Below are 27,263 nucleotides of genomic sequence, written 5' to 3' on the forward strand. Positions count from 1 at the left end.
CCTCACACGGCCGTGCTCAGCGAGCGCTACGCGGCGCTCGGCCGCCGCATGGCCGCGCGGGCGGACCCGCCGGGCTGGGACGACGTCGGCGACGGGTCGTCGAAGCCGCTCGCGGCCGGCGGCGGCAACCTGCGGTGCATCAAGCTGCCCGTCTGCGACCTCGCGGGTACGTCGTCCTACGTCGTCGCCTTCGGGTGCGGCTACCCGCTCGCCAAGGCCCAGTCGCTCTGCGAGCGCCTCGCGCTGCTCCTGGGCCCGCTCGTCGACGCGGAGCTCGCGTCCCGGGACGCGACGGCGAAGAAGGCCAAGGGCGTGTCGCCCGAGGGCGCCAAGCAGCTCCGCGAGGTCCTCGAGCGCGAGATCGCCGCGGCCAACTCGTCCGCGCGGCTCCACGAGGTCGCGAACCAGGTCGAGGAGGTCCGCGCGATCATGGAGAAAAACGTCGAGATGATCCTCGACCGCGGCGAGCAGCTCGAGAGCCTCGACGCCAAGTCCGAGGAGCTGTCCACGGCGACGGGCATGTTCCGCAAGCAGGCGCGCAAGCTCAAGCGCTGGCACCTCATGAACCAGGTCAAGTACGGCCTCGCCGTCGGCACCATCGTGACCGCGTCCGTCGCCGTCCCCATCGCCATCCTCGTCGCCGCCTAAGCGCCGCTCGATACTAGTAGTACCGGGTTCAATTCGCATATGATCAACAGCGCATCCGTACGCGTGGACTCCACGGTGACCCGCGAGTTTAGGCCGCCTTCCCGCGCGAGATGGGCGCGCCCGTCCAGGGCGACGTCGCGAGGTGGTACTGCGAGAGCAGGTGCGGCACGCCGAAGATGGCCGCGCAGCCCGCGGCGTACTCGGCGAGGTCGGTGGGGCCCGGCGCGCGCTTCACGCCGCCGGTGGCGCACGCGTGGACCGCGTTCGAGAACACGACGAGGCCCAGCAGGATCGCGAGCTGCGGCACGGGCGCGGGCGGCCCGTGGATCGGGAGCCCCGTCGGCCCGCCCTTCCCGAGCTTGATCTTGACGATGCCCGAACTGATGAGCACGACGACGGGCGCGGCGGCGAGCGCCGGCTCGAAGCCGAGCCAATTCATGAGGTGGACCGACGCCATGCCCCAGTTGAGCTCGCCGATGAAGAAGGCCGCGTGTGTCAGCATGCCGAACAAGGGCTTCACATTCTCCTGGTCGAGGGGCACCTCCGCCGTGCACGCGTTGGTCAGCAAAGTCTCGTGCCAGTTGTAGGGGGGCGTGACCATGAAGATGAATCCGATCACCAGGAAGAGGCACGGCGCCGCCCCGCCGACGTCCATGCTCCACACAAGCGCCTGGGAATGCACCAAGGCTGAAGGCAAGGAAAGCTTCAATGTACTTACGCCGACGCCGCCACGCCGTACTTCTCGGCGAGCGCCCGGGGGATGGCCGCGTCGAAGAAGCCCGGCCGGCCGCGCGTCGGCACGGGCGCGTCGAGGAACCGCGCGTTCTTCATCGTCGTCAGGTACCGGCCCATGGCCGCGCCCGTCGCGACCGCGCCCGTCTCGACGGCGAGCAGGCTGCGCTCCGCGACGTCGTCGACGAGGACCGTCTCGCCGACGTCGACGAGCGCGACGATGGTGCCGCGCGCCGCGCCGTCCGGCAGCGTCGTCAGGCGGTCGATGTCCGCCTCGGAGAGGCCGTCGCGCGCCATGATGTCGCGGTGCGCGCCGCCGTCGGGGTAGGTCCGCCGGCCCACGTGCAGCGCCACGGTCTGGCCCTCCAACGGCACGAACATGGTGTGGTTCCGCGTCTCCAGCGTCTTGTAGCCGTGGGCCACGAGGCCCGCGAAGGGCATGTTCATGCTGAAGCAGGGGACGCGCACGACGTCCGCGTCCTCGGCGCCCGCGAGCGCGACGCTGTCGCACTGCTTGCGTCCCCGGCCGTCGCGGCCCACGGTCACGGTGACCTCGGCGCCCGCGCGGAGCGCGTCGACGCTGCCGGAGACGGACGACCGGTGGAAGAAGACGTCCTTGGCCTCGCCGGGCACTGTACAGAACCCGAAGCCCTTCTCCGGCCGCCAGCTCTTGATCGTCGCCGCCGCGCCGCCCGCTCCCGCGGGGCGGTCGACGATGACGCCGACGTCGCGTCCCGCGTCGCGCCGCTCCGCGTACGCGGCGAGCGCGTGGTCGAAGAGCGCCGCGTCGAGGCCGCCGGGCGTGTGCACGGACATGACGCCGAGGCGCGCGACGGCCTCGCAGTTGCCGTACTTGCCGTCGCGCGCGTCGTCGAAGAAGAGCATGTCCTCGTAGGCGACGCCGCTCTTGTCCCGGAGCGCCTCGAAGTGGCGCGCCTTGCCGCCCGTGTAGATCTCCTGGTAGGCCATGAGCTCGTCGAGCGATTTCCCGCCCGCCTCGAACTGCGACAGCAGGCTCCTCGCCCAGGGGCCCTTGTTCGTCCGGCTCGCGCAGGCGCATTTTGTATTCCGCCAGCGCGGCTCCGTCGCGACGGCCTCGAGCACGGCGGCGGCGCCGGGGAAGAGCGACACGTCCGCGTCCGCGACGGGGCCCGGCGCCGCCGCCGTCTGGTAGCCGGGCAGGCGGCGCAGCGTGTAGAGCTCGGGCGTCCAGAGCGTGTGGTCGAGGTCGAAGACGAGCAGCTTGGGCAGCGTGGTCGCCGTCGCCGAGGAGGGCGTCGGCGCGTCCTCCTCGGACGATGCGCTCGACACGAGGCGCGCGTCGGCCAGCGATGACGGCGTGCGCAGCGCTGGACGCAGCGACCGCGCGACAAAAGCTGTCGCAGAGGTCGCGCACAGCAGCATCGCGAGGGCTGAAGGCTGAGTGAGCATTGTTTTTGCAAGCGGAGGCTCGAAGCAGTCGTCGTCAGTGAAGGTTCAGCTCGACCCCCGCCATCGCTTGCTTCAGCTCGAGATCGCTTCACGCTTCACGTTGAAATACTAGTACTACCCGGCGCCGTACAGGGCGCGATGCAAGGTCCTTGCATCAAGCCGAAACTCCCTCAGCGACGCCAATTCTAAACCACATACGACGATGCGTCATTTCGCCAGCCTCGTCGCCGCGTGCATCGCCATCGAGGCGTGCATCGCCATCGAGGCGCCGCGGCGAGACCTGGCACGCGCGCCCCATGCGACCGCGCTCCACAACGCAGCCCGCGCGCGCGGCGGCGCCGGCGCCGGCCTGGAGACGCAGCCCGCGGACTCGCGCCGCGTGGCGCGCGGCGGCGTGTCGAGCGTCATCGACCTGCCGCGGCGCTTCCCCATCCTGGACTGGCTGCCCCTGCTCACGCGCAGGGACTGCGTCGCCGACGCCGTCGCGGGCCTCACGGTCGCGGCGATGCTCATCCCGCAGGCCATGTCCTACGCGTCCATCGCGGGCCTGAGCCCCATCGTGGGCCTCTACTGTTATGTCCCCCTCGTCGTCTACGCGTGCATGGGCACGAGCCGCTACATCGCCGTGGGCCCCGTGGCCATCGTGTCGACGACGATGCTCGGCGTCGTCGGCGGCGAGCCGACGGAGGCCGCGCGCCTCGCCCTGGCGTCCTGCGTCATGTTCTGGAGCGGCGTCCTCACGACGCTGTTGGGCGCGCTGGACCTCGGCGGCTTCATCGAGGCCCTCGACCACGACGTGCTGAGCGCCTTCGTGACGTGCTGCGCGGTGAACATCGGCTGCAGCCAGGCGGGCGCCGCGCTCCGCGTGTCCGCGGCGCGGTCCCACGTGCCCGCGGTCGGCCTCTGGAACGCCGCCCGGGCGGCGCCGGGCTTCCACGGGCCGACGCTCGCCGTGTCCCTGGCGACGGCGGCGTTCCTCGCGCTCTGCCGCCGGCTCCCGCTCGACGCGGTCCTGCCCGCGGCCGCGCCGAAGAACCTGGTCGGCAGCCTCGGCCCCTTCTTCGCCATGGTGCTGGGCGCGTTCGCGAACGCGCGCTGGGACCTCGCCGGTGCGGGCCTCCGGGAGGTCGGCCGCGTGCCCGCGGGGCTGCCGACGGTGTCGAACCCGCTCTTCCACCCGAAGCTGCCGTCGAAGCTCAAGGACGTCGCCGTCGTCACGCTCGTCATGCTCACGGAGACGCTGTCCATGGGCAAGGCTTTAGCCGCGCGCGACGGCCGGAGCATCGACAACTCGCAGGAGGCCGTGGCCCTCGGCGCGGCGAACGTTTTAGGCGCGTTCTTCCGGACCTACACGATCGCGGGCTCGTTCTCGCGGTCCGCGGTCAACGTCATGACCGGCGCGACGTCGCAGCTCTCGGCGCTCGTCACCGCGGGGTCCGTCGTCGCGACCTTGCTCTTCTTCACGTCGTCCTTCGAGCGCGTGCCCAAGGCCGTCCTCGCGGCGATCCTCATCACGGCCGTCTCGGGCCTCGTGGACTCGGAGCGCCTCGCCGCGCTCCGGCGCGACGGCGACGTCGCGGGGCTCTGCCTCTGGCTCTCCTACTTCGCGTCGATGATGGCCCTCGGCGCGGCCGAGGGGCTCCTCCTCTCCGTCGCCATCCACTACGGCGCGAGGACCGTGCTCGGCTTCTAAGGGGACCTTGTTTTTTGTATCACACACGCCTAGAGGGGAGGGCGGGCAGTGAGGGCGGGTCACTTCCGCCCGCGGCGTGCTGTGGCTGCTCCAGGGGCTGCTCCGTGACTGCTCCATCGCCCTGCGAAGGGAAGCTCTCCGATGCCGGTCCTAAGCTCTGCCGAGGAGTGATGCGCCGCGGCTTCCTCTCCCAGCAGCGGCAATCGCACGCGCCGGCGCCGGCGCCGGCGCCCGCGCCGATCGATGGGAAATGCCTCGTCTGCGCGGCGGCGCGCACGGCCAGCGACCGCAACGCCGACGCGCGCGTCTTCGGCGCCCCGGCCTGCGCCGCCTGCGTCGCGCGCTGGGGCGACGACGTCGCGCTGCGCACGCCCGGCGAGTGCCTGCGGCTCCTCAAGCTCGGGCGCCTCGCGCCGCACATGGAGGCCTACGCGACGACGTGCCCGGCGTTCCCCGCGCTCGCCGACTCCGACCTCGCGGCGGCGCTCGCGAACCTCCGGGCGAACCGGGCCATGGGCAAGAAGCGCGCGGGCGCCGCGCCCGCCGCGGTGGGCCGCCCGACGAGCCGGCTCCTCGACGACGCGACGCTCCTGCGCATGTTGCGGGGCCCCGACTACGACGTCCGCGGCTTCGAGGCGCCGCGGACCGCGCGCGCGCTCCGGGCCTGGGTCGAGCGGTCCCCCGAGGGCTTCGGCCTCTACGGCGCCTACGCGTTCCTCGAGGCGCTGCTCCAGAACCCCGGCGAGCGGCGCGTCGTCGACGCCTGGGCCTGCGAAAAGACGTTGGCGGTGCGCCGCGCGCTCCGCGGCCGCGGCGCGCGCTTCGTCGACGCGGCGAGTTTGCTCGCGTTGTCGCTCGCGAGCCGCGGCGCCGCCTACCTCTTCCTCCACGCGGCGGCGCTCTGGCGAACCGTCGCCGTCGCGGCGTGCCCCGCGCTCGACGACGGCCGGGACCGGCGCGCGCTCGAGTGGCGCGCGGCGCTCCACTTCCAGCGGCTCCGGGCGCGCCGCGGCGCGGCGACCGCGGCGCCGCGCGTCCCCGCGACGGCGACCTGCGTGCCGCGGCTCATGGTCGAGGCGCGGGAGATGCTCGGGAGCCCGCCGCCGGGCTTGTACGCGTCGCCGGCGGACGAGAAGGACGTCACGAGGTGGATCTGCACGATCTGCGGGCCCGCGGGGTCGGCCTACGAGGGCGGCATGTTCCGCCTCTCCGCCGACTTCCCGCCGGACTACCCGCTGAACCCGCCGCGCGTCGCGTTCCTCACGGCGCTCTTCCACCCGAACGTCGACGCGCGGTCGGGCCGCGTCTGCGTCGACTTGCTCGAGCCGGACCACTGGACGCCCGCGGCGTCGATCCGCGTGCTGCTGCTGAGCCTCCAGAGCCTCCTCTGCGACCCGACGGCGCTCGACGCGGCGTCGCCCGCGAACGTCGAGGCCGCGCGCCTCATGGCGACGGACCGCGCGGCCTTCGACGCGCGGAGCCGCGCGGACGCCGACGCGAGCCTCGATTTTTATCGAAATGGCGAGGGGCCGGTCCAACCCGAAAGCCCGCCGCCGCCGGAGCCCGAGGACGCGCTCGGGGACGACCTCGACGCGGAGGACGAGCGGCGCCTCGCGTCGCTCTCCGTCTCCGGGGAATCCGCCGCACCCAGCGACCTCTTCGACGACGAGCCGCCGCGCAAGCGCGACCGGATGGTGTAAGCGCTGATGTTGACGACGAGGTGCCGGGATCGTTAGCTTGCGGGACCGCTCCCGGCGCGCGATGAGCTAGCACTCAAACGCGCTGACAAGAGAGCCTAGGCTTCGGTGTGAGTTGCATAACGACGAAACACCACAACCAACGAAGTGTACACGAACTCACAAACGACACGCGAATCACGAACTCACAAACGACACGCGAATCGTACAAGTTACACATGAACGACAGTGACTCCGACATCGAGATCGAGGCCGAGAAGACCGCAGAGGAGCTTTTAAAGGAGCGCGAAGCTGCTGCGGCCGCGCGCGGTGATGTCCTCGAAGTAGACGACGCGGAAGACGAGCATCCCGTTGAGGACCGCAAGCCGGTCGTCGACCGGAAGCCCGTCGTCAAGCCCGAGGTGTGGAAGCGCCCGGACCGCGCGAAGCTAGAGTACGATGCCATGCCCGCGCCCGCGCCCGCGCCGTGGCTCGCGCGGAACGGCGGCGGCGCCGCGCGCGGGAAGAAGGCGCCGGACTCGCTCGCGCGCGACCTCAAACAACTGTCCATCGACGCGGCGTCGCGGAAGGCGTCGGCCCTGCGGCGCGAGGGCGTGAAATTGGAGATCAACCTCGACAGCCCGGCGCCCTTCGCGGCGTTCGCGTTCGGCGCGGCGGCGGCCGCCGCCGGCGGCGCGCCCGCGGCGGCCGTCGCCGCCGTCGCCGCGGCGGTCGCCGCCGCGCCCGCGGCGGCGCCCGAGGCCCAGCTCCTCTGCGACCTGCCCTGCGACGTCGACCGGAAGCGCGAGAAGTGCGTGCGCCACCTGCACGGCGTCCGCGTGCCGTTCTGCTTCGACGAGCCGCTCATGCCGCAGCAGTTGGTCATGCAGCGCGTCGTCCGGGCCATCCTCCACCGCGAGGCGGCGCTCCTCGAGTCGCCGACGGGCACGGGCAAGACGCAGGCGCTCCTCTCCGCGGCGCTCGCGACGCAGCGCCACCTCGCGCTGAAGGGCGAGAAGGTCGGCAAGATCATCTTCGCGACGCGGACCATCGGCCAGGTGCGCCAGCTGCCCGGCGAGCTGCGCCGGAACCCGCACCGCGCCGTGTCCGTGCCCCTCGCGAGCCGCGTCCACTACTGCACGAACGAGGCGCTCGCGGACGAGAACGCCAAGTCGTCGGCGCACCTGTCGCAGACCTGCCGCAAATTGGCCAAAAAGGTCGAGAAGTTCCGCTCCAGCTCCGCCGACTTCGTCTGGGACGACGCGAATCCCCACGAGTCGCGCCAGACCCAGGTGGGCTGCGCGCACTACCGCGCGCTCGCGAAGCCCGGCCTCGCGGGCGACGTCCACGAGGCCGCGACGCCCGGGTGCGGCTGCGCCGCGTCGAGCAAGCGCAAGCTCACGGACGTCGAGGATCTGGAGGGCGTCGTCAACATCGAGGACCTGCGGCGGCTCGCGCGGGGCCGCGGCGGCGACGGCGCGGGCGGCTGCGCGTACTACGCCGCGCGGTCTTTAGCCGCGACGGCGCACATCGTCTTCTGCCCCTACAACTACCTCATGGACCCGGGCATCCGCGCGGCGACGGGCATCGAGGACTACCTCGAGGACGCCATCGCCATCGTCGACGAGGCCCACAACGTCGAGGGCGTCGCGCGCGACGGCGGCTCCGCGGAGAAGACGGCGTTCGAGATCCACGCGCTCCACGAGTACGTGACGGGCAAGGCGCGCCGCGCGGCGACGATCGGCGAGGCCGTCCAGCTCGGCGCGCTCGAGTACGTCGTCACGCACGTGAAGCGCGTCCTCGAGGAGGCCGAGGTCGCGTTCCGCGGGCCCAAGGACGTCGACGACGACGACCCGGCCGCGCCGGCGACGCAGGCGTCCGCGAGCCTGAAGCGGCGCCAGCGCTACCGCATCCCGCCCGAGGACCGGGACGTCGTGCGCGGCTACGACTGGGGCGCCGCCGACGGGCGGCGCGACATGGGCGGCTTCTTCGAGTGCCTGCGGCTCGACGCCGCGATCCTCGACAACGCGGCGGCGGAGGCGGCGTCCGTCGCCGAGCAGGCGCGCGCGTCCGACGGCGACGACTTCATCTTCGGCGACCAGCTCACGTCGCTCGTGGGCGTGCTGCGGCTGGCCTGCGCGGAGCGGCCCCACTACGCGGGCTGCGTGCGGGCCTGGCACAACATGGGCACGAAATTCCCGCGCGCGTTCGGCCGGGGCAACGACGCGCGGCGGCCGACGTGGGGCCTCGAGCTCTGCTGCTGGCTGCTGCACCCGGGCGTCGTGCTCGACGGCCTCGTGAAGAAGGTGCGCTGCATCGTGCTGGCGTCGGGGACGCTGAGCCCCGTCGAGAAGACGGAGCGCGAGCTCGGCGTCGAGTTCTCGCGGCGCATGAAGGGCAAGGCGCTCGAGGCGAAGCACGTCGTCTGCACGCGGCGCCAGGTGCTCGTGCGGGCCCTGGGCTGCGCGGGCTTCGCGGAGCGGAAGCCCCTGGACCTGCAGTGCACGTCCGCGAACCTCAAGCAGGACCTCTTCCGCCTCGCGCTCGGCAACGCGATCGCGACGCTCGCGGAGCAGACGCCCGGCGGCGTCCTCGTGTTTCTGCCGTCCTACGCCGTGCTCCACCAGCTCGCCTACGCCTGGAAGAACGCGGCGCTGCAGCAGAAGTTGGGGGGGCGGGGCCGGACGCTCTGGAAGCGGATGGAGGCGGCCAAGGGCACGGTGCTCGTCGAGCCGCGCGGCGGCGACGAGGGCATGACCCACGACGAGTGCATCGCGCTCTTCAAGGACGCCATCGCGTCGCGGAAGAAGTCGGCGCTCCTCTTCTGCGTCTACCGCGGCAAGTGCAGCGAGGGCATCTCGTACAACGACGACGCGTGCCGCCTCGTCGTCTGCGTCGGCATCCCCTACAGCCCGAGCCACGACGACCTCGTCAAGCGCAAGAAGTCCTACAACGACGCGAAGATCGCCGGCGGCCGGCCGCTGGGCCCGGGCCGCGACGGCCGGCTCGTCGCGGACCCGCTCGCGATGAGCGGCGCGACGTGGTACTCGATGCAGGCCTTCCGCGCGCTGAACCAGGCCCTGGGCCGCTGCGTGCGCCACCTCCACGACTACGGCGCGCTCGTGCTGCTCGACGCGCGCTTCGTGGAGAACGCGGGCAACGCGCGCCACGTCGCGACGTGGCTCCGGGCCGCGATCGAGCCGACGTCGCTGGGCAAGCTCGCGCACGACCTGCGGGCCCACTTCGTCGAGGCGCCCAAGTTCGTCGCGCGGGACTTCCGCGAGCGCATGGGGCTCCGCGCGAAGCCCCTCAAGCCCGCGGCGGCGAACGTCGACGCGAACGTCGACGCGAAGCCGGTGGCGGACGCGAAGCCCAAGCCCGCGCCGCGGCCCGCGCCGCCGCCGCGCGCGGCGCGCGCGCCGCCGCCGGCCGCGGCGTGGGCGCCCAAGCTCGCGGCGCCGGGGCCGGCGGCGGCGGCGGCGCCCTTCGTCTACGACCTCGCGTCGAGCTCCGACGACGACGACGGCGGCGCGCCGAAGCGGCCGCGCGTCTCCGAGGAGCTCGACGACCGCGCGGAGCGCGCGAACCTGCCCCGCACCTTCTTCTGCGCCATCAGCCAGAGCGTCATGAAGGACCCCGTCCTCGCGGCCGACGGCCACACCTACGAGCGCGACGCCATCACGCAGTGGTTCGCGCGGAAGGACACGTCGCCCATGACGAACGAGCCCCTCGCCCACAAGCACCTGACGCCGAACATCGCCATCCGCTCCGCCATCTTCGAGCTCCTGGCGCGGTCGGGGACCTAAGGTTGTCTCGGACGGAAAGTTGAATTCACGGTTCACTTTTTCTGCCACAGGGGAGCAATGGCCCTCCCTCTCTCGATCATCGTCGACGATCGCAAGTTTAACGTCCAGGTCCCGGACAAGCTTCAAAAGAAGACCGTCGGCGCGCTCGTGCGGAAAATCACGAAGCGCGCGGGCTCGATCAAGGCGACCGTACGGAACCGCTCCGTCGACGAAGCTGCCATCGTCGCCGAGGCGCTCGCCGCCGGCGACGAGGTGCTGGTGACGTTCGCGCCGGCGGCGGCGACGGCCGATGCGCCGGTCGCGACGCCGACGACGCCCGCGACGCGGCGCCAGGTGCTGCGGAGCGTCGCCGCGTTCGCGTTCGGCGACGGCCCGGGCGCGGCCGACGGCCTCCGCGCGGGCGTGTTCCGCGGCGACGCCGTGGCCAAGTACGCGCTCGGCGCGGCGCTCGCGCAGGCCGGCGACGACGCCGAGGCCGCGGCCAAGGCCTTCGCGTCGTCCGCGGCCCTCGCGGAGGCCGCGGGCGAGGCCGCCGTCGGCCGCCTCGCGCGCTGCGGCGAGTGCCGCGCGCGGCTGCGCTGCGGCGACGCCCTCGCGGCGGCGCGCGCGGCGGTGGACGCGCCCGGCGGCGACAAGGACGGCGACGCGCGGCTCTGCGCGGCGCTCGCGCTCGTCGCGAAGGCCTCGGCCGAGGGCGCCGAGGGCTCCGCCGCGGCCGAGGCCGTGCGCGAGGCGCGGCACGCGGAGATCCTGAGCGCCGGCCCCGCGCCCGGCGCGCCCTGCGTCGACGCGCGCCGCGCCGCGCGCGCCGCGGCGGCGGAGGCCGCCGCGCGGCGCGCCGCGGGCGACCTCGGCGAGGCCGTCGCGGCCGCGGAGCGCGGCGTCGCGTACGACGGCCGCGCGCCGGAGCCGCGCGTCGCGCTCGCCGTGGCCAAGGACGCCATGGGCGACACGGACGGCGCCCTCGCGGGCTGGTTCGCCGCGAAGGCGCGCGTCGGCGACCACGCGTTCCGCGCGGAGATCTCGGCGTGCGCGACGGGCGGTTTGCGGCGGTCGTTCCACCCGACGGACGAGGACTGCTTCGTCTGCACCTTCCCGAAGAGCGGCACGACCTGGCTCCAGATGGTCTGCCTCCTCGTCGTCGACGAGCGGCTCCGGTCGAAGCGGTCGATCGACGCCGTCACGGAAGCGCCGTGGCTCGAGGCGGCCGTCGCGACGGGCCACTGCACGCTCCGGGAGCTCCAGGACGGCGCCTACCCGCGGAACCCGCCGCGGCCCCGGCGCGTCTTCAAGACCCACGCGACCGTGGCCCGGTTCCCCGCGGCGGCCGCGCGGCGGCCGGGCGGCGCCGCCGCGCCGGACCCGGGGCTCAAGGTCCTCGTGTGCACGCGGAACCCCAAGGACACCTGCGTGTCCCTCTACCACCACGCGCGCGCCATGCCCAGCGAGACCCACGACTACCACCTGACGTCGGGCTGGAACCAATTCCTCGCGGACTTTCTGGACGGCAACACGGCCGAGGCCGAGGCGGGCGACTGGTTCGACTGGACGCTGCGATGGCACGAGGCGTCTCTCAAGCACCCGGAGAACGTGCTCCTGCTCCACTACGAGGCCATGCTCAAGGACCCGGCCGCGGCCGTGCGATCCGTCGCCGACTTTCTGCTCGTCGACGTCTCCGACGCGGACGTCGCGCTCATCGTCGAGCGGTCGAGCTTCAAAAACATGAAGCGGGACCACGAGGCCCAGATGGCCGACTACGAGAAGAAGACGGGCTCCGTGACGCGGCGCCCGGGCGAGAGCGCGCACTTCCGCCGGGGCGAGGCCGGCGGCTGGCGGGCCGCGTTCTCCGAGTCCGACGCCGCCAAGTTCGACCACCTCTACGCCATCAAGATGGCCGGGTCGGGCCTGCAGCACGACTTCGGGTGAGCTCGCGCCGCGATGTCGGACCGCGCGTCGCGCCATTTTTAAGGTCGCGCGGACGCGTCACTGGAGGCTCCATTTCCATGTAGCCTCCATGTTGCAGGAGTTGTTGCAGGTCACGTTTGCAGGTCAACACTTGGAACCTGCTTAGCTCGATTCGGGCTCGAGCTCACTGAGCTCTCTGACGATGTGCTGCAGCGCGAGAGACGTTTGAGTCGACGCTGAGCGCATGCATCTGAGACCATGCTGCACCGCGATTCTCGCAGCGCTGGTGGCGTCCTACGCGCCATTGCACCTGCACACGCATCGCACGCATCGTGCACCGCCGCGCGCCGCCGCCGCGTCGCGCCGCACTGCCGCGTCGCGCCGCACTGCCGCGCCGCTCAATGCTGCGCCGCTCGACGATGCGCTGCCGCCGCCGAGGACCGATGAGCTGTCGCGCCGCGTCGCTCTCCGCGCGGCGGCGCTCGCGGCGGCGCTCGCGGCGCGGCCGGCGTCCGGCGACGCCGGCGACGCGCTGCGCGTGCTCGTAGCGGAGGACGACATGGTCGCGCCGCCGCTCGACGCGCGGCGCTACCGACTCGTCGCGCTGCCCAACGGCATGCGCGCGCTGCTCGTCTCGGACCCGGGCGCGGAGACGTCGGCGGCGGCGCTCGACGTCAAGGTCGGCTTCCTGAGCGACCCCTGGGACCGGCCGGGCCTCGCGCACTTTTGCGAGCACATGCTCTTCCTCGGCAACGCCAAGTACCCGGCGGAGGGCGAGTGGCGGTCCTTCCTCGAGACGCGCGGCGGGTCGTCGAACGCGTACACGGCCGCCGAGGACACGTGCTTTTACTTCGACGTCGACGCGGGCGACTTCGACGCGGCGCTCGACCGCTTCGCGCAGTTCTTCGTGAGCCCGACGTTCTCCGCGTCGGGCGTGAACCGCGAGCTCGAGGCCATCGAGTCCGAGGACTCGAAGAACCAGCAGTCCGACGGCTTCCGGCTGCTCCAGCTCGACCGGTCCGCGCGCGGGGCCGCGACCGAGGACCACCCCGCGAGGAAATTCGGCACTGGCAACCGGGCCACGCTCCTGCAGCGCGGCGACCGCAGCGCCGACGTCGCCGAGAACGCGCCGCCGGGCGACTACAACTCGCTCAGACGCGCGCTCGTGGACCACTACGACCGCTTCTACGACGCGGACCACATGGCGTTGGTCGTCCTGGGCCGGGACCCGCTGGACGTCCTCGAGCGGTCCGTGGCGCGGCGGTTCGGCGACGTGCGCCGCGGCGCCGGGGGCGACCGCCGGCCCGCGGCGGCCTGGGCGGGAAAGCCGGCGCTCCGCGCGGGGCTCGCCGACGGCGGCCTGGCGCCCGCGCTCCTGGCGGCGCCCGTCGGCGCGACGCGGCGGCTGTCCCTGTCGTGGCGCTTCCCCTACGACGGCCCCGGCGCCGGCGCCATGGATCGCTGCGACGCGGGCCGGCGCGAGAACCTGCGCTACAAGCCCGGGAGCCTCGTGTCGTCGGTCGTCGGCGACGAGGGCGCGGGCAGCCTGCTGTCCTGGGCGAAGCAGCAGGGCTACGCGTCGGGCATCACGTCCTTCGCGTCCGGCGACGGGTCCTGCGACGGGAGGTTCGACGTGTCCTTCGAGCTGACGAAGAAGGGCCTCAGCTTCTGGCCGGATCTTGTGGCGGCTGCCGTGGGGGCCGTCGCCGCGCTCAAGGCGTCGGGCGTGCCGCGCTACCGCGCCGAGGAGCTCGACGCGCTCAACGAGCTCAACTGGCGCTTCTCCGAGCCCGCGAGGCCCGGGCAGCTCGCCAAGGCCCTCGTGACGAACGTCCAGGAGGTCGGCTGGGACGCGAGCGGCGACGACGGGAAGCGGCTCCTGTCGCTCTTCCGCCGCTCCGGCGCCGCCGCCGGCGCCGAGAGCCGCGCGGCGACGGACGCGGCCGTGGCCGCCTACCTCTCGGCGCTCACGCTCGACAAGCTGCGCATCACCGTCGTCGCCCGCGAGTTCCTCGCCGACGGAGACTTCTGGGGCCCGCTGGACCGGCGGGAGCGCTGGTACGGCACGCGCTACAAGGAGTACGCCTTCGACGCGCCGTCGATCGCGTCGCTCGCGGCGCTCCGGGCGCCGCCGAGGGGCGGCGTCGCGCTGCCGAAGCCGAACAAGTTCCTGCCGCGGGACCTGCGCATTCGCTTCCCGCCGGTCGCGGCGACGCCCGCCGTCGAGGCCGTCGACGCCGCCGCGCCGGAGCCGCTCGGCGACGCGTCGGGCTGGACGGGCCGCTACGCCGGCGACCGCTACTTCAACCGGCCCCGCGCGATCGTCTTCGCCGGCGCGCGCGTCCTGTCGGTCGTCGAGGACCCGACGTCCGCCATGCTCGGCAAGATCTGGCGGCTCAGCGCGCTCGACAGCCTCCAGGAGCGGCTCTGGCCCGCGCGCGTCGCCGGCCTCCAGTACTCGCTCGAGGTCGGCGGCCGCGGCGTGTCGCTGTCGTTCTCGGGCTACGCCGACGGCCTCGGCGCGCTCGCCCGGGACGTCTGCGGCTTCGCGGCGAAGCACGCGGGCCCGGCGAACGCCGGCGACGCGCTGCGCTACGTGGACCTGCTCCGCCGCGACCTCCAGACGAAGTTCAAGCCCTACGAGACGACGGGGCTCGCGTCGACGCTCGCGCTCACAAAGGACCAGCCGTCGGACGCCCAGCTCCTCGCGGCGTTGGACGGCCTCGCGTCCGACGGCGGCGCGGCACTCGTCGACCGCGTGCGGCGCTTCTCACGCGAGCGGCTCTGGGCCGGGGGCGGCGCCGTCGACGCCGCCGGCGCGGACGTGCTCGTCGAGGGCAACTTCGACCGCGCCGAGGCCGCGGCGCTGTTCCGCACCGTCGCCGCGGCGCTGCCCCTCGCGACGCGGCCGCCGCCCGCGGGCGGCCGCCGGCCCGCGCCCGTCGGCCTCGCGCTGCCGCGGTCCTGCGCGCTGCGGCTCGGCGCGGAGTCGATCGGCCCCGACGAGGCCCAAAACGCCTGCGAGCTCGTCGTCGGCGTCGGCGCGGGGCGGCGCGCGACGGCGCTCGCCAACGTCTACGCGACGCTCTTGAAGGCGACCTTCTTCGACACTTTGCGGACCAAGGAGCAGCTCGGGTACGTCGTGCAGCTCGGCCTCCGCGCGCTGCCCGGCGCCGCGCGGCCCGCGGCGCTCGTCCTGCTGGTCCAGGGCGACGCGGCGCCGGCGAAGCTCGCGAAGCGCCTCGCGGCGTTCGTCGACGACGAGGCGACGGCGGCCGTGGCCCGGCTGGACGACGCGGGCCTCGCGAGCGTCGTCGCGGGGCTCGTCGCCGCGAAACTGGAGCCGGACCGGCGGCTCTTCGACCAGACGGGGCGCCACTGGGAGGAGATCCGGCGCTGCCGCGACGCGGCCGTCGAGGGCCGGGCCCTCGCGCCGGACTGGGTCCGGCGCTACGAGGCCGCGGAGACGCTCAAAAGCCTGACCGCGGCCGAGGTCCGCGACCACTGGACGTCGACCGTTCGTCCCGGTGCCGCGGGTACGTTCGGCGTCGAGGTCTACGGGCGCCGCGCCGCGCCGGAGCCGCCGCGCGAGGGGCAGCTGGTCGCGAGGTCGCCCTTGGAGGCGCGACGGTTCCTCGCGCCCCTGGACCTGCCGGTGTCGTAAGGTGCTTAGTACGTTCTATTGCCATAGCTCGAGCTTCTTCATACGGCCTTACATCGGCCCGACCTGCCTCCCACGGCGTCCGTGCGGCGGCGGGTGGCGCGGCCGGCGGCGGCCGTCGTCGGGCTCGACCCCGCAGGGCGCGCAGTAGCCGCCCGCGCGCGCGGCCGGTGCCGCCGGCCGCCGCATCATGAGGTCGTCGTCGAAGCGGCGGCGCGCCGCCTCGGCCGCGGGGAGCACGTAGCCGGCCGGCGGGTCGTAGCCGAGGCACCGGTAGTCGCCGTGGAAGAGCGCGACGAGCAGCCGCGCGGCGTAGGGCGTGAGCGTCGCCGCGGAGGTGTTCTGGTAGCACTCCTGCTGCGCGGCGTGGACGCGCGCCGCGCCGGGCCGGATCCAGGACGAGTCGAAGCGGCCGCCCGCGGCTCCGCGCGCGTCGACGACGCGCTTCAGGCGCGCGAGCTCCGCGTCGAAGTCCTCGATGCGCCCGATGAAGTCGAGGTGGTCCACGGCGGAGAGCTTGAGGATCTGCGGCCAGGCGTGGAACATCTGCTTGGACGCGGCGCCGTCCAGCGCGTTCTCCGGCGACGCGAACGCCTCGAGCAGGCCCTCGACGCGCGTCGCCGCGTCGAGGCACTCGCGCTCGCGGCCGTAGATGGTCCGCAGGGCCGAGAGCAGGATGTCCAGCGGGTCGCGGACGAAGGTGAAGACGACGTAGTCGCTCCGGTTGTGGGCCTCGAAGCACGCGTACTGGCCTCTTCGGATGCCCGTGCCGGTCTCGCGGTAGTCGCCGCGGCCGTGGCCGAGGCCCAGCATCTCGAGGATCGTGCCCGTGCCCGCCTTCTGGTTCGCGACGAAGACGACGCCGAACTCCTCGACGACGGCGACCTCGTTGCCGCAGAGGTGCTTGCTCGCCTGGAGGGACGTGGGCGCGAAGTGCTCGAAGGCCGCCTGCACGCGCCGGACGGACCGGTAGTCGGCGCAGGTCGGCGAGTTCCAGGCGTCTTCCGGCTCGAGCGCGGCGGCCGCGAAGACGAGCACGAGGCTGCCCAGGACGCCAGGCCGAGCTCCTCTCATCGCAGCTCGTCGCGGCTCCTTTGCATCAAACATCGACCCGAGGCCTCGGCACGCTCGGCGCCAAATCGCTGGCATGGAGTCGGTGTGCTCGATCGCAGAGACCACTACCGCGCGACGCTGATCGGTGTGCTCGATCGCAGAGACCACTACCGCGCGACGCTCATGGACACGCTCACGCCGACGAAGCGGCGCCACGACGGCAGCGTCGTCGGCGGCGTCCAGCTCTTCGCGCCCGCGCCCGCGCTGCTCGCCGAGCAGCTCGCGAGCGCGAGCCCGTCCTTCGGGTGCGTCGACGCCCGCGGCTACTGCTGCCTCGGCGTCGGGGGCCTCGCCTGCCTCTGGGAGCTGCGCGCCGACGGGGGCGGCCACCGCACCTACGACGTGGGCGGCGTCGGCGGCGTCGACGCCGTCGGCGTCGTCGGCGGGTCCGGCGGCGCGCCGGCGCTCGCGGCGGCGTCGCTCGCGACGGGCCGCGTCGCCGTGCACGCGCTGACGGGCGCGCCGTCGGGCGCGGGGCCGGCATTGGGCGCCGTGCCCGTCGCCGGCCGCGAGGCCGTGACCTGCTTCGAGTTCGGCGCCGCGGCCGTACTCGCGGGCACGTCGACGGGCCGCGTCTTCTGGTTCGACGCCGCGGCCGCGAGCTGGCGGCGCCTCGGCGGCGACGCGCTCGCCGACGCCGTCGAGGAGGTCGCGGCTTCCGCGGCGTCCGGGCCCGAGCGGGGCCTCGTGCGCCGGTCGCTCGGCGCGCTCGGCGCGCTGGGGTCGCTCTCCGCGCGCAAGGTCGGCTTGGTCGCGTCGCCCGACGAGGCGCGGGCCGCCTCCGTCGCCGACGACGACGCGGACCGGGGCGTGGGCGCCATGTGCGTGCGCGCCCTCGACGACGGCTCCGAGGAGCTCGTGGTCTTGCGAGGCGACGGCGTCGTCGTCCGCTGGGCCGTCGGCGACGATCTGGCGAACGCGCGCGTCGCCGCGATCCACGAGGCGCGCGCGGACGCGGCCGGGGGCCTCGGCGCGCTCTTCGGCACGCCCGGCGCCGGCGGGGCGTCGGCGACCTGGGCGCCCTGCGGCGCCGCGGCCGCGCCCCGCGGTTTACCGTTGCTCGCGGCCGTCGAGCGGCGCCGCGGCACGTACCGCGTCGTCGCGCTGGAGTGGGCGTCCGTGTCCGGCGCCGCGGAGCCGGCGGCGGGCGACCCGCGGCGCGTCGCCCGCGCCGCGCGGCGCTGCGCCCTGGACTCGACGCTCGTCGGCGAGCTGCCCGTCGGCTCCGGCGAGCCGGCGGTGACGCTCGACGTCGACCTCGACGGCGCGGACGTCCACGGCTGGGTCGCGTGGCCCGCGAACCTGCGCGCGGCGCCGCTGCGCATCGTCGCGCGGCCGTCGCGCGCCGCCCTGGGCGACGTCGTCGCCGGCGCGGCGCTGGGCGCCGTCCGGAAGCTCGACGACGCGTCGCAGGAGCTCGCGGCGGCCGGCGCGGCCGTCGCCGTCGCCGCGCCGCCCCACGCGGCGCCGTCGGCCTTCCTCCGCGGGAAGCGGGCCCTGCTCCAGAGCCGGGGGCTCGTGGTCTTGGCGGCGTCGGGCGACTGCCACGCGTGCCTCGGCCCGCGCGTGGCGGTGGACCACGACCGGCCGCAGCAATCGACGGCGCGCCGCGGCGACGCCGTGGACTGGGCCGCGCTCGTGGGCGACCTGCGGAGCGCCCTCGGCGACGAGGAGCGGTCCGCCGACGCCCTCGAGGCGCTGGGCGCCGCCGCGCGCGACGCGCCGCCCCCCCAAGCCGGCCTCTGCGCCGCGGCCGTCGACGCGTCCGCGTCCGTCCTCGCGGAGGCGCCGGCCTGCGGCTTCCACGACGACGACGACGGCGACGACGTCGCGTCGACGCTCGTGCTGCGCCACGTGGAGCAGCGCAAGGCGACGCACGCGAAGCTGATCCTCGCGCTCGCGGACGCGGGCAAGTGTTTAGACGCCGCGGCCGTCGACGCCTTGGCCGACGGCGCGGCCTTCGCCGAGGCCGCCGTCGCCGCCGCGCGGCTCCACGCGCGCATGCTCCAGACGCCGGACATGGCCGCGGCCGGCGACCTCGTGTCCAAGGCCTGCGGCGACGCCGTCGCGCGCCGCGGCGACGACGCCGCGCGGCGCCGCGCGGGCCTGAGCGTGCTCGACGCCTTCTACGGCGCCGCGCCCGCCGAGTCCCTCGCGGGCCTCATCGGCGCGCTGGGCGCCGCGCGGACGCTCGAGGACGGCGCGGCCAAGGCCCGCGTCGCCGTGCACGCGGCGACGGCCGCGCGCGCGGCCGTCGCCGCCGGCGCGGCCGCGTACGGCGACGCGCTCGCGGCGCTCGGCGGCGGCGGCGCGCGCGACGCCGTCTGGCGCGGCGGCGGCCCGGCCTGCCGCGCGGCGCTCGGCGGGCTGCGCGACCTCGCGTTCGACCCGAGCGGCGGGCTCGCGGCCGCGCGCGACGCGCGGGCCGTCGCCCTCGAGCTCGCCGAGCTCCTCGTCGGCGGCACCGCGGGCGCCGAGGGCGACGGCGCGCTGGTCGTGACCAGCGTCCTGTGTTTGAGAGATTCGAGAGATTTCGGGTGGGAACGTCCAGCATCCGTGACGATTTTTGAGAGATTCGAGAAATTTCGAGTGGGAACACGATGAAAATCGTTACCGACGTTCTACGTAGGTCGTGACCGCGCTCTGTGCGGCCGCGGACGCGACGACGCGCGACCGCGTGGCCAAGCAGCCGCACATGTCCAAGGCGCAGGTGGCGAACGTTTGGGTCGCCGACGCGTCGCCGGCGCTGGCGGCGGCCGAGGCCACGGGCGAGTCGGCGCTCGTCGTGGACGTGTGTCTGCGTGCGGACGACGTCGCTCACCTCGGGGCGGAGGCGGTCGAGTCGCGGTCCGCGATCGACGTCTTCCTTCGGGATCCTTTGCCCGGCGTCGCGTCCAAGGAGAATCTGCCGGCGAAGGGGGATGTTGGTGGTCACTTCCTCGGTGGCGAACAGCGTCCTCTGGGCGTGACGAGTTTCGAGAGCTTTTGACCGGGAAGACGAAGAAAGATCGTTACCGACGCACTTTTAGGCGGCCGCGACGCTGCGACGCACGACGGCGGCTTTCAGACGAGCTTCATGGCCGGACGGGCCCGTTTGGCCAAGGCAATGGCGGGCGATGCGGTCTTCGCGGACGTCGCAATCAGGCGGTTGATGAATCGCAGCCTGTTCGTCTTCCGCGTCCGCGCCTTTTTTTCGCGCGCGACCCGCCGCCGACACAGGTTCGCGGACGTCGCGGAGCTCGGGCGCCTCTGTCCGGGGCCGTATTCTGCCATCCTCGCGGAGTTCAAGACGAAGACGGGGCAGCCGCACGCGCTCGAGTGGATCAAGCTCGTCGAGGACGAGGACTTCTCCGCCGCGTCCGACTCGCTCCAGGCGCTCACCGTGGGCTCCGACAATGCGCCGTCGAACAAGACGCTCGTCTTCCGCGTCCGCGCCTTTTTTCGCGCGTGACCCGCCGCCGACACAGGTTGAATTCGATCGCGCGGGTCTGCCTGCACCTCGCGGAGCCGCCGGACGCGCCGAAGACCCAGTCTCTGATCGCGGTTCTCCTGAAGAACAAGCAGGCGGTCTACGTCGCGCACCAGAGCGGCCTGGACATCACGAAGCACTACGACGACGTCACGGGTCTGGCGCTCAAGGCGCTCGCGGAGGGCTTGGGCGACGCCGACGAGCTGCTCGACGCGTTCTTCACGGCGCTCCACCTCGACGCGCCCGAGGAAGAGGTGCGAAAGGCGTTGGCGGCGCGGGCGTGGGCGTACGCGTTCGCGTGCGAAGGCGACGAGGCCGTGTGGCGGAGCGCGCTCGACGGCGCGGCGATCGCGCTGCCCGACGCGTGCAAGGCGACGTACTACTACCGCTGCGCGTCTCGCCCAGGGTCCTATTGCCGTGACGATTTTCGAGAGATTTGGGGTGGGAAAACAACGAGGAATCGTCACCGTCATGCTTGGTAGGTCCCGCCAGGCCTGGTCGAAGCTCAACGGCATCAACACGCGCGACTGCTGGGTCGACGAGGCGGCGCTCGCGGCCGCGCTCGCCGAGACCAGCGTCGAGCGACAGGAGTGTTTTTTCGCGTGAATTTCGCCTGAAGGTGTGAAGAAATCCGACCCCGTCGCACTTGGTAGGCCGAGACGCGGCCCGCGCCGCTCGCGTCGCTGCCGGACGCGAAGCGCCTCGCGACGTTCCTCGTCAACGCCGCCAAGGTCGCCGCGGACATGCAGCGGCCGCGCTACGACGACCTCCTCCGCCGCAAGGCCATCGTGCACCCGGCCTACGTCGTCCCGCCCTACGCGCCGCACTACGTCCCGCCGCCGCCCACGACGCCGCCGCCCCTCTTCGAGACGGGCCTGAAGCCTGAGGTTTAAGAAGTCGAAGCGGCCCTCTCTCTTTTCCGAGGTTTAGGAAGTCGAAGCGGCTTTCTCTTCTGCCGACGCACATCCTCCATCTCGGACTTAATCTCATCCCTCGGGGAAACTTGAACATCAAATTGAAGTTGCAACAGTGATTCTCGATGAGCTGCGTCCTGCTGTAGCGCACCGGTGCTCCGCTCGTCGACCTTGCCAATGCCGATGCTTGCGCTCGCTCGCTCATCGGGTCGCGTCGCGCGCGCGCCGATGCTCGCGCGCGGCCACTCGTCGACGCTCGCGCGCTCTCGAGGGGCATCGATGCTGCTGAGCCGCTCATCGACGACGCAACCGATGCTCGCGCGCGGCCGCTCGTCGCGGCGCGTCGCATTGGTGCGACCGCTGGCGAGCGGCCCCACGGTCGCCGACGGCGTGCTGAAATCCGTGCCCGTCGCTTTGACGACGCTCGACTACGTGGGCACCGTCGCGTTCGCCGCGTCGGGCACGATGGTCGCGGGCCAGGCGGGCATGGACGTGCTGGGCTGTTGTTTCGTCGGTACGGTGACGTCCCTCGGCGGCGGGACGATCCGCGACCTGCTGCTGGGCCGGACGCCCGTGTTCTGGTTCAAGGACACGAGCTACCTGCTGTTGTGCCTCGGCACGGCACTCGCGACGTTCTTCGCGCGCGACTCGCTCGAGGAGGCGGGCTTGCTCGACGACGAGGTCTTGTGGTGGGGCGACACGCTCGGCATCGGCGCGTTCAGCGTCGTCGGCGCGCAGGCCGCCGCGGGCGTCGGCATGCATCCCGTCGTGACGGCGCTGTGCGGCATGTTCACGGCGACGTGCGGCGGTTTGGTGCGCGATGTGCTCTGCCGGCGCCAGCCGCGGCTGCTGTACAGCCCGAAAGCCGAGGCGCCGGCGGCGGCCGGCACGCTCTACGCGCCCGCGGCGCTCGCCGGCGCGTCGCTCTTCACGCTGCTGAGCCGCGTCGGCGCGCCGGCGCCCGCGGCGGTCGCGCTTGGCGGCGCCTGCACGGTCGCGGTGCGTCTGTATGGCAGCGTCTTCAACGTCAAATTGCCGACGTACGTGCTCGCGGACGACGCGCCGGCGCCGCGCCTCGACCCCGTTGACGCTCATCTGTTCGTCACGGCGTATGCGCCGGACCGCATCGGCCACGTCGCCGCGCTCACCAAATGCCTCGCCGACGCGCGCGCGAACATCTCGGCCTCGAAGATCCTGACCATCGGCGACGACCTCGCCTTCATGATGGTCGTTTCGGCTCCGCATGCCGCGCGCGGCGACCTCGCGGAGCGGGTCAAGGCGGCCGGCCGGGAGAAGGGCATGGTCGTGCAGACGCATGACATAACGCCGTCCCAGGCCGCGCGCGCCGCGTCGAAGCAGAGCGCGCCGCAGTTCACGGCTCGCGTTTCCTTGATCGGCCCGGATTCGCCAGGACTGGTGCACAACCTTACGGCGCTCCTCCGCGACCACGGCTTGAACATCACGGCGCTCGACAGTCGCGTTTTCGAGAGATCACGCCTGGGCCGCCGCGACACGCCCGCGGACGAGACCGCCCGCAGCCTCGCGCACCGAAAAGCGACGGACATCTTCGACCTCGCCGCCGTCGTCACGGCTGACACGCGGCCGAAGCCCACCCTCCACGCCGACGCCGCGCGCCTCAAGGAGACGTTCCACCTCGACGTCCTCGACATCCGCTTCGAGGACGACACGGCGGTCGCCGAGGAGGGAGGGAAGCGGCGCGCGGCGAAGCGATAAGGTAAAAGCGCGACTTTCGCGCGACTTGCGGCGCGGTCGACGCGCTCGTGACACGGGGACGCCTAAGTGCGCGGCAAGTGCAACCAAGATGCGCACCCCTTCACCTTGAAGAGGAGGCTCTAACGAGCCGCTTCGGGTTCTGAGCACCCTGCGCTCGGCTCGTGCAACCCGTTAGTCCGTTAGGGCGTTATTGGCCTCGGACGGTCGCCCGCTAACGGGCGTTAGGTCGTTATTGGCTTTTTAAGGATCGGGTGGCTGGGTGTTATGGGTGTTATCGAGAATTTTCGCCAGGGTGTTATTGATTTTGAAAAATCGAGTGGCTGCCATCGGCAGGGTGTTATTAGTGTTATTTGATTGGCTAGCTAGGGTGTTATCGCGTTATTGCTAACTAGCTGTAACGGGTTGCACGAGTCGACTGCGCCCGCCGCTGCCAACTGCACCATGCTCGCCGCCAAGACCCTCGTCCGCCACGCTCGCGTGCTCAGCGCGCAGCGCGTCGCGCCCATGAGCTCGCTCGTCCTCTCGATCGTCGGCCCGGACCGCACCGGTCTCGTGTCCGAGGTGACGCAGATCGTCGCCGGCCGCGGCGGCAACGTCACGGAGAGCCACTCGTTCAACATCGGGCCCGTGTACTCGATGGCGATGATGGTCGACGTCGGCGCGGACCAGCACTCGGAGCTCGTCGCGGCCGTCACGGCCGCGGTCCCGTCGTACGCCGTCTCCGCGCACGACGGCTCCGCGGACGTCGAGGCCGCCTCGTCGTTCGCCGCCGCCGTCGAGGTGTCCTGCGCCGACGGCGTCGGCCTCATCGCCAAGGTCACGGAGTTCATCGCCGAGTCGGGCCTCTCCCTGTCCAAGCTCTCGACGAAGTCCGAGGGCGCGCCCCACGGCGGCGCGCAGCTCTTCTCCCTCAAGGGCGTCATGCTCTCGTCGGGCCCCGTCGACGAGGACAAGCTCGCCCAGGGCTTCCGGGACCTCGAGAACGAGATGGGCCTCGCCATCGAATACTGCAAATACGACGACGACGTCAAGATCGCCGCGTGAACCGCGGCAAGAACCGGGCGCTACCGCCGAGAACGTAAGAGACGCGACTCTGAAGACTCCCTTACGCCGCCTACGGCCCCACGCGCGAGTACTTCCTCGGCGGCGGCTCCGGGCCGTGGTAGACCTCGGGCTGCCAGCGGTCGTTCTCGCGCACGGCGACCGGGTCCGGCGCGCGGCGCGGCGGCGCGTCGAGGCGCGCTTTGAGCTTCGCGGCGTGGTCGTCGTAGATCGCGCGGCGGCGCTCCGGCGCGACGGCGTCGAAGGCGCTGTGGCGCGCGAGGTCGCGCTCGAGGTCCTCGAAGGGGTCCGCGAGGTGCTCGCGCCGGTAGACGTAGTCCCGCAACAGGTCGCGGAAGCGGTCCTCGCGCCGCAGGCGGCGCCGCTCGTCCTCGGCGCCGTCGGACCGCGCGCGATCCCTCAGGTCCTCGAAGACCACCGCGACGTTCGGCCGCCGCAGCCGCAGCGCGGCGTCGAGCGTCCACTCGTCCTCGGACCGCGACCGCGCGCGGCGGTCGTCGCGGTCGCGGTCGCGGTCGCCGCCGCCGCGCGCCTCGGCGTCGCGGAGGTGCGCGAGCCAGCCCTCGAGCGTCGCGGCCTCGGCGAAGTCGAAGCCCGCGGACAGCGCGCGCAATCGCCGCTTGTCCGCGCGGCTCTCGCGGTCGAAGGCGTTCCGCGCGTCGTCGTAGACCGCCCCGAGCACCTCCGGCAAGCCCAGGCGGCTCGCGGCGTCGGCCATGGCCTTGCGCACGCCCGCGACGACCTCGCGGCGGCTCCGGGGCTTGGCCGCGCCCTCGTCGACCTCGCCCTCGTCGCGCTCCGCGGCCGCGCCGAGCTGGCCGCCGACCATGGCCTGGACGGCCATGAGGCCGCCCTCGGCGAACTGGGCCAGCGTCTCGTCGAGGTCGCGGAAGGGCGTCGACGGCGGCAGGAGCCCCGCGCGCATCGCGTCGAGCGCCTGTGTGGAAATCAAATCTCCAACCCGACTTCAATGTGCGCGTATTCGAATGTTTCGACACAAGCTCTTCGGCTGTGCTTCGAGAACTCGACGAGAGCAATCGACTCGTTCCAAATATCAGCCGAATCGACTTCGATTTGACCGAGCTAGAGAATTTCAAAGTTTGGTCGGGACGTCCCAAACCAGTGGTTGATTTCCACACAGCCAAGCGCCGCGTCGAAGAACGCGTCGCGGAGAGCGTCGTCGCGGCGCCGCACGCTCTCGCGGCAGTCCGCCACGAAGGCCGCGTACTCGCGCCGCCGGTCCTCCATGGCGCCCAGCGCCTCGAAGCGCGCGTCGTCCCGCAAAGCCTCCGCGACCTCGGCGAAGGGGGTCCTACCGAAGACGGACACGAGCAGCGCCGCGCCGTCGTCCTCGTGGCTCGCCGCGGGGTGGCGCTTCGCGTGGTCCGCCAGGCACGCCCGGAAGCCGTCCAACGCGTCGCGCCGCCGCGCCTCGGCCTCCGCTCTTTCCTTCTTCGCGAGCTCGCCGACGAAATCCGCGAAGAGCTCGGCCCGCTCGCGCGAGTTGCCGACGGCCGTGTAGCGCTCGTCGCAGGTCGCCGCGAGGATCTCGTCGGCCTCGGCCCAGCGCAGGCGCGCCGTGATCTCCGGCGTCTCCGCCAGCAGCCGCAGGAAGCCGGACCGCGCCTCGCGGCCGCGCTTCCGGGACGCCTCGCGCTCCCACTTCGCGCGCTGCGTCTGGTACTCCGCGAAGGCCTGCTTCCGCTCGCCGGGGCTCCTCAGCCGGAGGAACGCGGCGTCGTCGCCGTGGAGGTTGGCCATCTCGCCGTACTTGGTCTTGGACGCGACGCCCTTGCTGGCGAGCATGTCCTTGAAGGCCCTCGCGGCGGCCTTGGCGTCGTAGGGGCCCTCGGGCGCCGCGGGCCGCGGCGGCGACGCCGGCCGCGCCGCCGGCGGCGCTTCGACGTCCATGGCGACCTCCGGCGCCGGCGCCGGCGCCGCCGGCGCGGCCGCCGCCGCGGCGGGCGCCGCGGCGGCCGCGGCCCGCTCCGCGGCGGCCGACGCCGCGTTCGCCGCGATCGCCGCCATGGCCTTCTCGCGCGCCTCCTTGTAGGCCGGCGGCTCCTCCCAGACGGACTGGATGCCGTCGCTCCAGTACTTCTTGCCCTCCGGCGTCGCGTACTCGCGCCAGGCGCCCGGCTGCGTCGACGGCGCCGCGGGCACCTGGGGCACGGCCATGAAGCCGTAGGCGCCGTAGCCGGCAGCGGGCGCGCCGCCGGGGTACTGCGGCCACATCGTTCGGCGCGCACACGCGTGCGGTCGAGAGCCGCGGCGGTCGTCACTCAGCCCCGCGAGCCAAGGCCCATATGCGTGCAGAGGTCGATCGGCGACCGAGCGGACGGCGCGATGGCCGAGGCCTCGTCCGCGGACGATGTCGAGACTGCGTCGGACCTCGTCGGCGCGCGACAGCGTACACGACGCGCTGCGCGGCCGCGACGGCGTCGCCCCCCGACGGCGTCAAACGACGACGAAGGAACGACCGTTATCGCCCCAGCAGGTCCCCCCTTTGGTGGAGCGCGAGGAGGCCCGGCCCCGCGGGCGCGCCGTCGGTGAAGCCGCCCACGGGCGCGCCGCGCACGTAGACCGCGGGCATGGACGTGCGGCCGCTGTCCGCCGCCACGGCCGCGCGCAGCGCCTTCCCCCGCGGGCCCAGCGGCTCGAGGTCGACGACGGCGTACTCGCCGTCGTAGTGCGTTTCCAGCAGCCGCTTCGCCTCGACGCACCAGGGGCAGTCGACGAAGGAGAAGACGACGATGGGCTTCGTCGACGCCTGCGCCTCGAGGTCCGCGCGCGCGGCCGCGGCGTCGTACGCCTCGCCCGCGGCCTCGGTGATCTTCTCGATCTTCCACTCTCTCAGGTAGAGCCCCTCCTCCCGGATGATGCGCGACACGAGGCGGCCGAGGTAGCTCCGCGCGAAGGCCGTCTTCTGCGCGTCCGTCGCGTCCGCGAACGGCGTGCCCTTGAGCAGGTGCGTCACGCCGGACGCCTCGACGTGATTTCGGTGCTGCGTTTCCACGAATTCCGAGGTCTGGAACCAGTCCAGGAGCCGCCGGATGACCCAGCGCTCGAGCGGCGACGACTCGTTGTCGCCCGCGTCGGCGATGCGCGCGAGCTCGTCGCTCGCCGCGCCGACGATCGCCGACGTGAGCGCGGTCGTCCAGGTGCGCGCGAGGTCGCCCGTCGGCGCGTAGTCCACGGTCCACACCATGGTCGTGCGCCCGTCGGCGGCGTCGTCGAAGCGCACGGACCCGGCGTGGCTCGAGACAGGATAAAGCGAAAGCCAGCCAGGGTTGACGACGCGGTACGCGACCTCGCGCTCGCTTTCGCCCTCGAGCGCTTCGAGCAGGCCCGGCGGCACGACGAGCCGCCGGCCGCCGCCCAGATCGATGGGCGGCGGCAAAGGGAGGCCGTAGCGCCCG

General features: G+C 72.9%; 6 protein-coding genes across 6 annotated transcripts; 5 read left to right on the forward strand and 1 right to left on the reverse strand.

The window, feature by feature from the left end:
- Positions 1-375: 375 nt before the first annotated feature.
- On the forward strand, positions 376-627 carry AURANDRAFT_17462 (hypothetical protein; the record flags this gene model as incomplete). Its single annotated transcript, XM_009033988.1, has 1 exon — positions 376-627. A coding segment is annotated over one exon (252 nt), but the record flags the coding sequence as incomplete, so codon positions are not given.
- Positions 628-736: 109 nt separating this feature from the next.
- On the reverse strand, positions 737-2,811 carry AURANDRAFT_60508 (hypothetical protein; the record flags this gene model as incomplete). Its single annotated transcript, XM_009034507.1, has 2 exons — positions 737-1,318; positions 1,381-2,811. The coding sequence occupies 2 exons, from the start codon at positions 2,809-2,811 to the stop codon at positions 737-739; spliced, it is 2,013 nt and encodes a 670-aa protein (XP_009032755.1).
- Positions 2,812-4,171: 1,360 nt separating this feature from the next.
- AURANDRAFT_9346 (hypothetical protein) lies at positions 4,172-4,348 on the forward strand (the record flags this gene model as incomplete). The annotated part of the gene is made up of 1 exon (XM_009033900.1): positions 4,172-4,348. A coding segment is annotated over one exon (177 nt), but the record flags the coding sequence as incomplete, so codon positions are not given.
- Positions 4,349-5,565: 1,217 nt separating this feature from the next.
- Positions 5,566-5,901, forward strand: AURANDRAFT_16529 (hypothetical protein; the record flags this gene model as incomplete). Its single annotated transcript, XM_009033989.1, has 1 exon — positions 5,566-5,901. A coding segment is annotated over one exon (336 nt), but the record flags the coding sequence as incomplete, so codon positions are not given.
- A 6,528-nt stretch (positions 5,902-12,429) lies between these two features.
- AURANDRAFT_13416 (hypothetical protein) lies at positions 12,430-12,909 on the forward strand (the record flags this gene model as incomplete). The annotated part of the gene is made up of 1 exon (XM_009033990.1): positions 12,430-12,909. A coding segment is annotated over one exon (480 nt), but the record flags the coding sequence as incomplete, so codon positions are not given.
- An 8,451-nt stretch (positions 12,910-21,360) lies between these two features.
- AURANDRAFT_18478 (hypothetical protein) lies at positions 21,361-22,086 on the forward strand (the record flags this gene model as incomplete). Its single annotated transcript, XM_009033991.1, has 1 exon — positions 21,361-22,086. A coding segment is annotated over one exon (726 nt), but the record flags the coding sequence as incomplete, so codon positions are not given.
- Positions 22,087-27,263: the final 5,177 nt, after the last annotated feature.

This window comes from Aureococcus anophagefferens (assembly GCF_000186865.1).
Source record: "Aureococcus anophagefferens unplaced genomic scaffold AURANscaffold_1, whole genome shotgun sequence".
Lineage (NCBI taxonomy): Eukaryota > Pelagophyceae > Pelagomonadales > Pelagomonadaceae > Aureococcus > Aureococcus anophagefferens.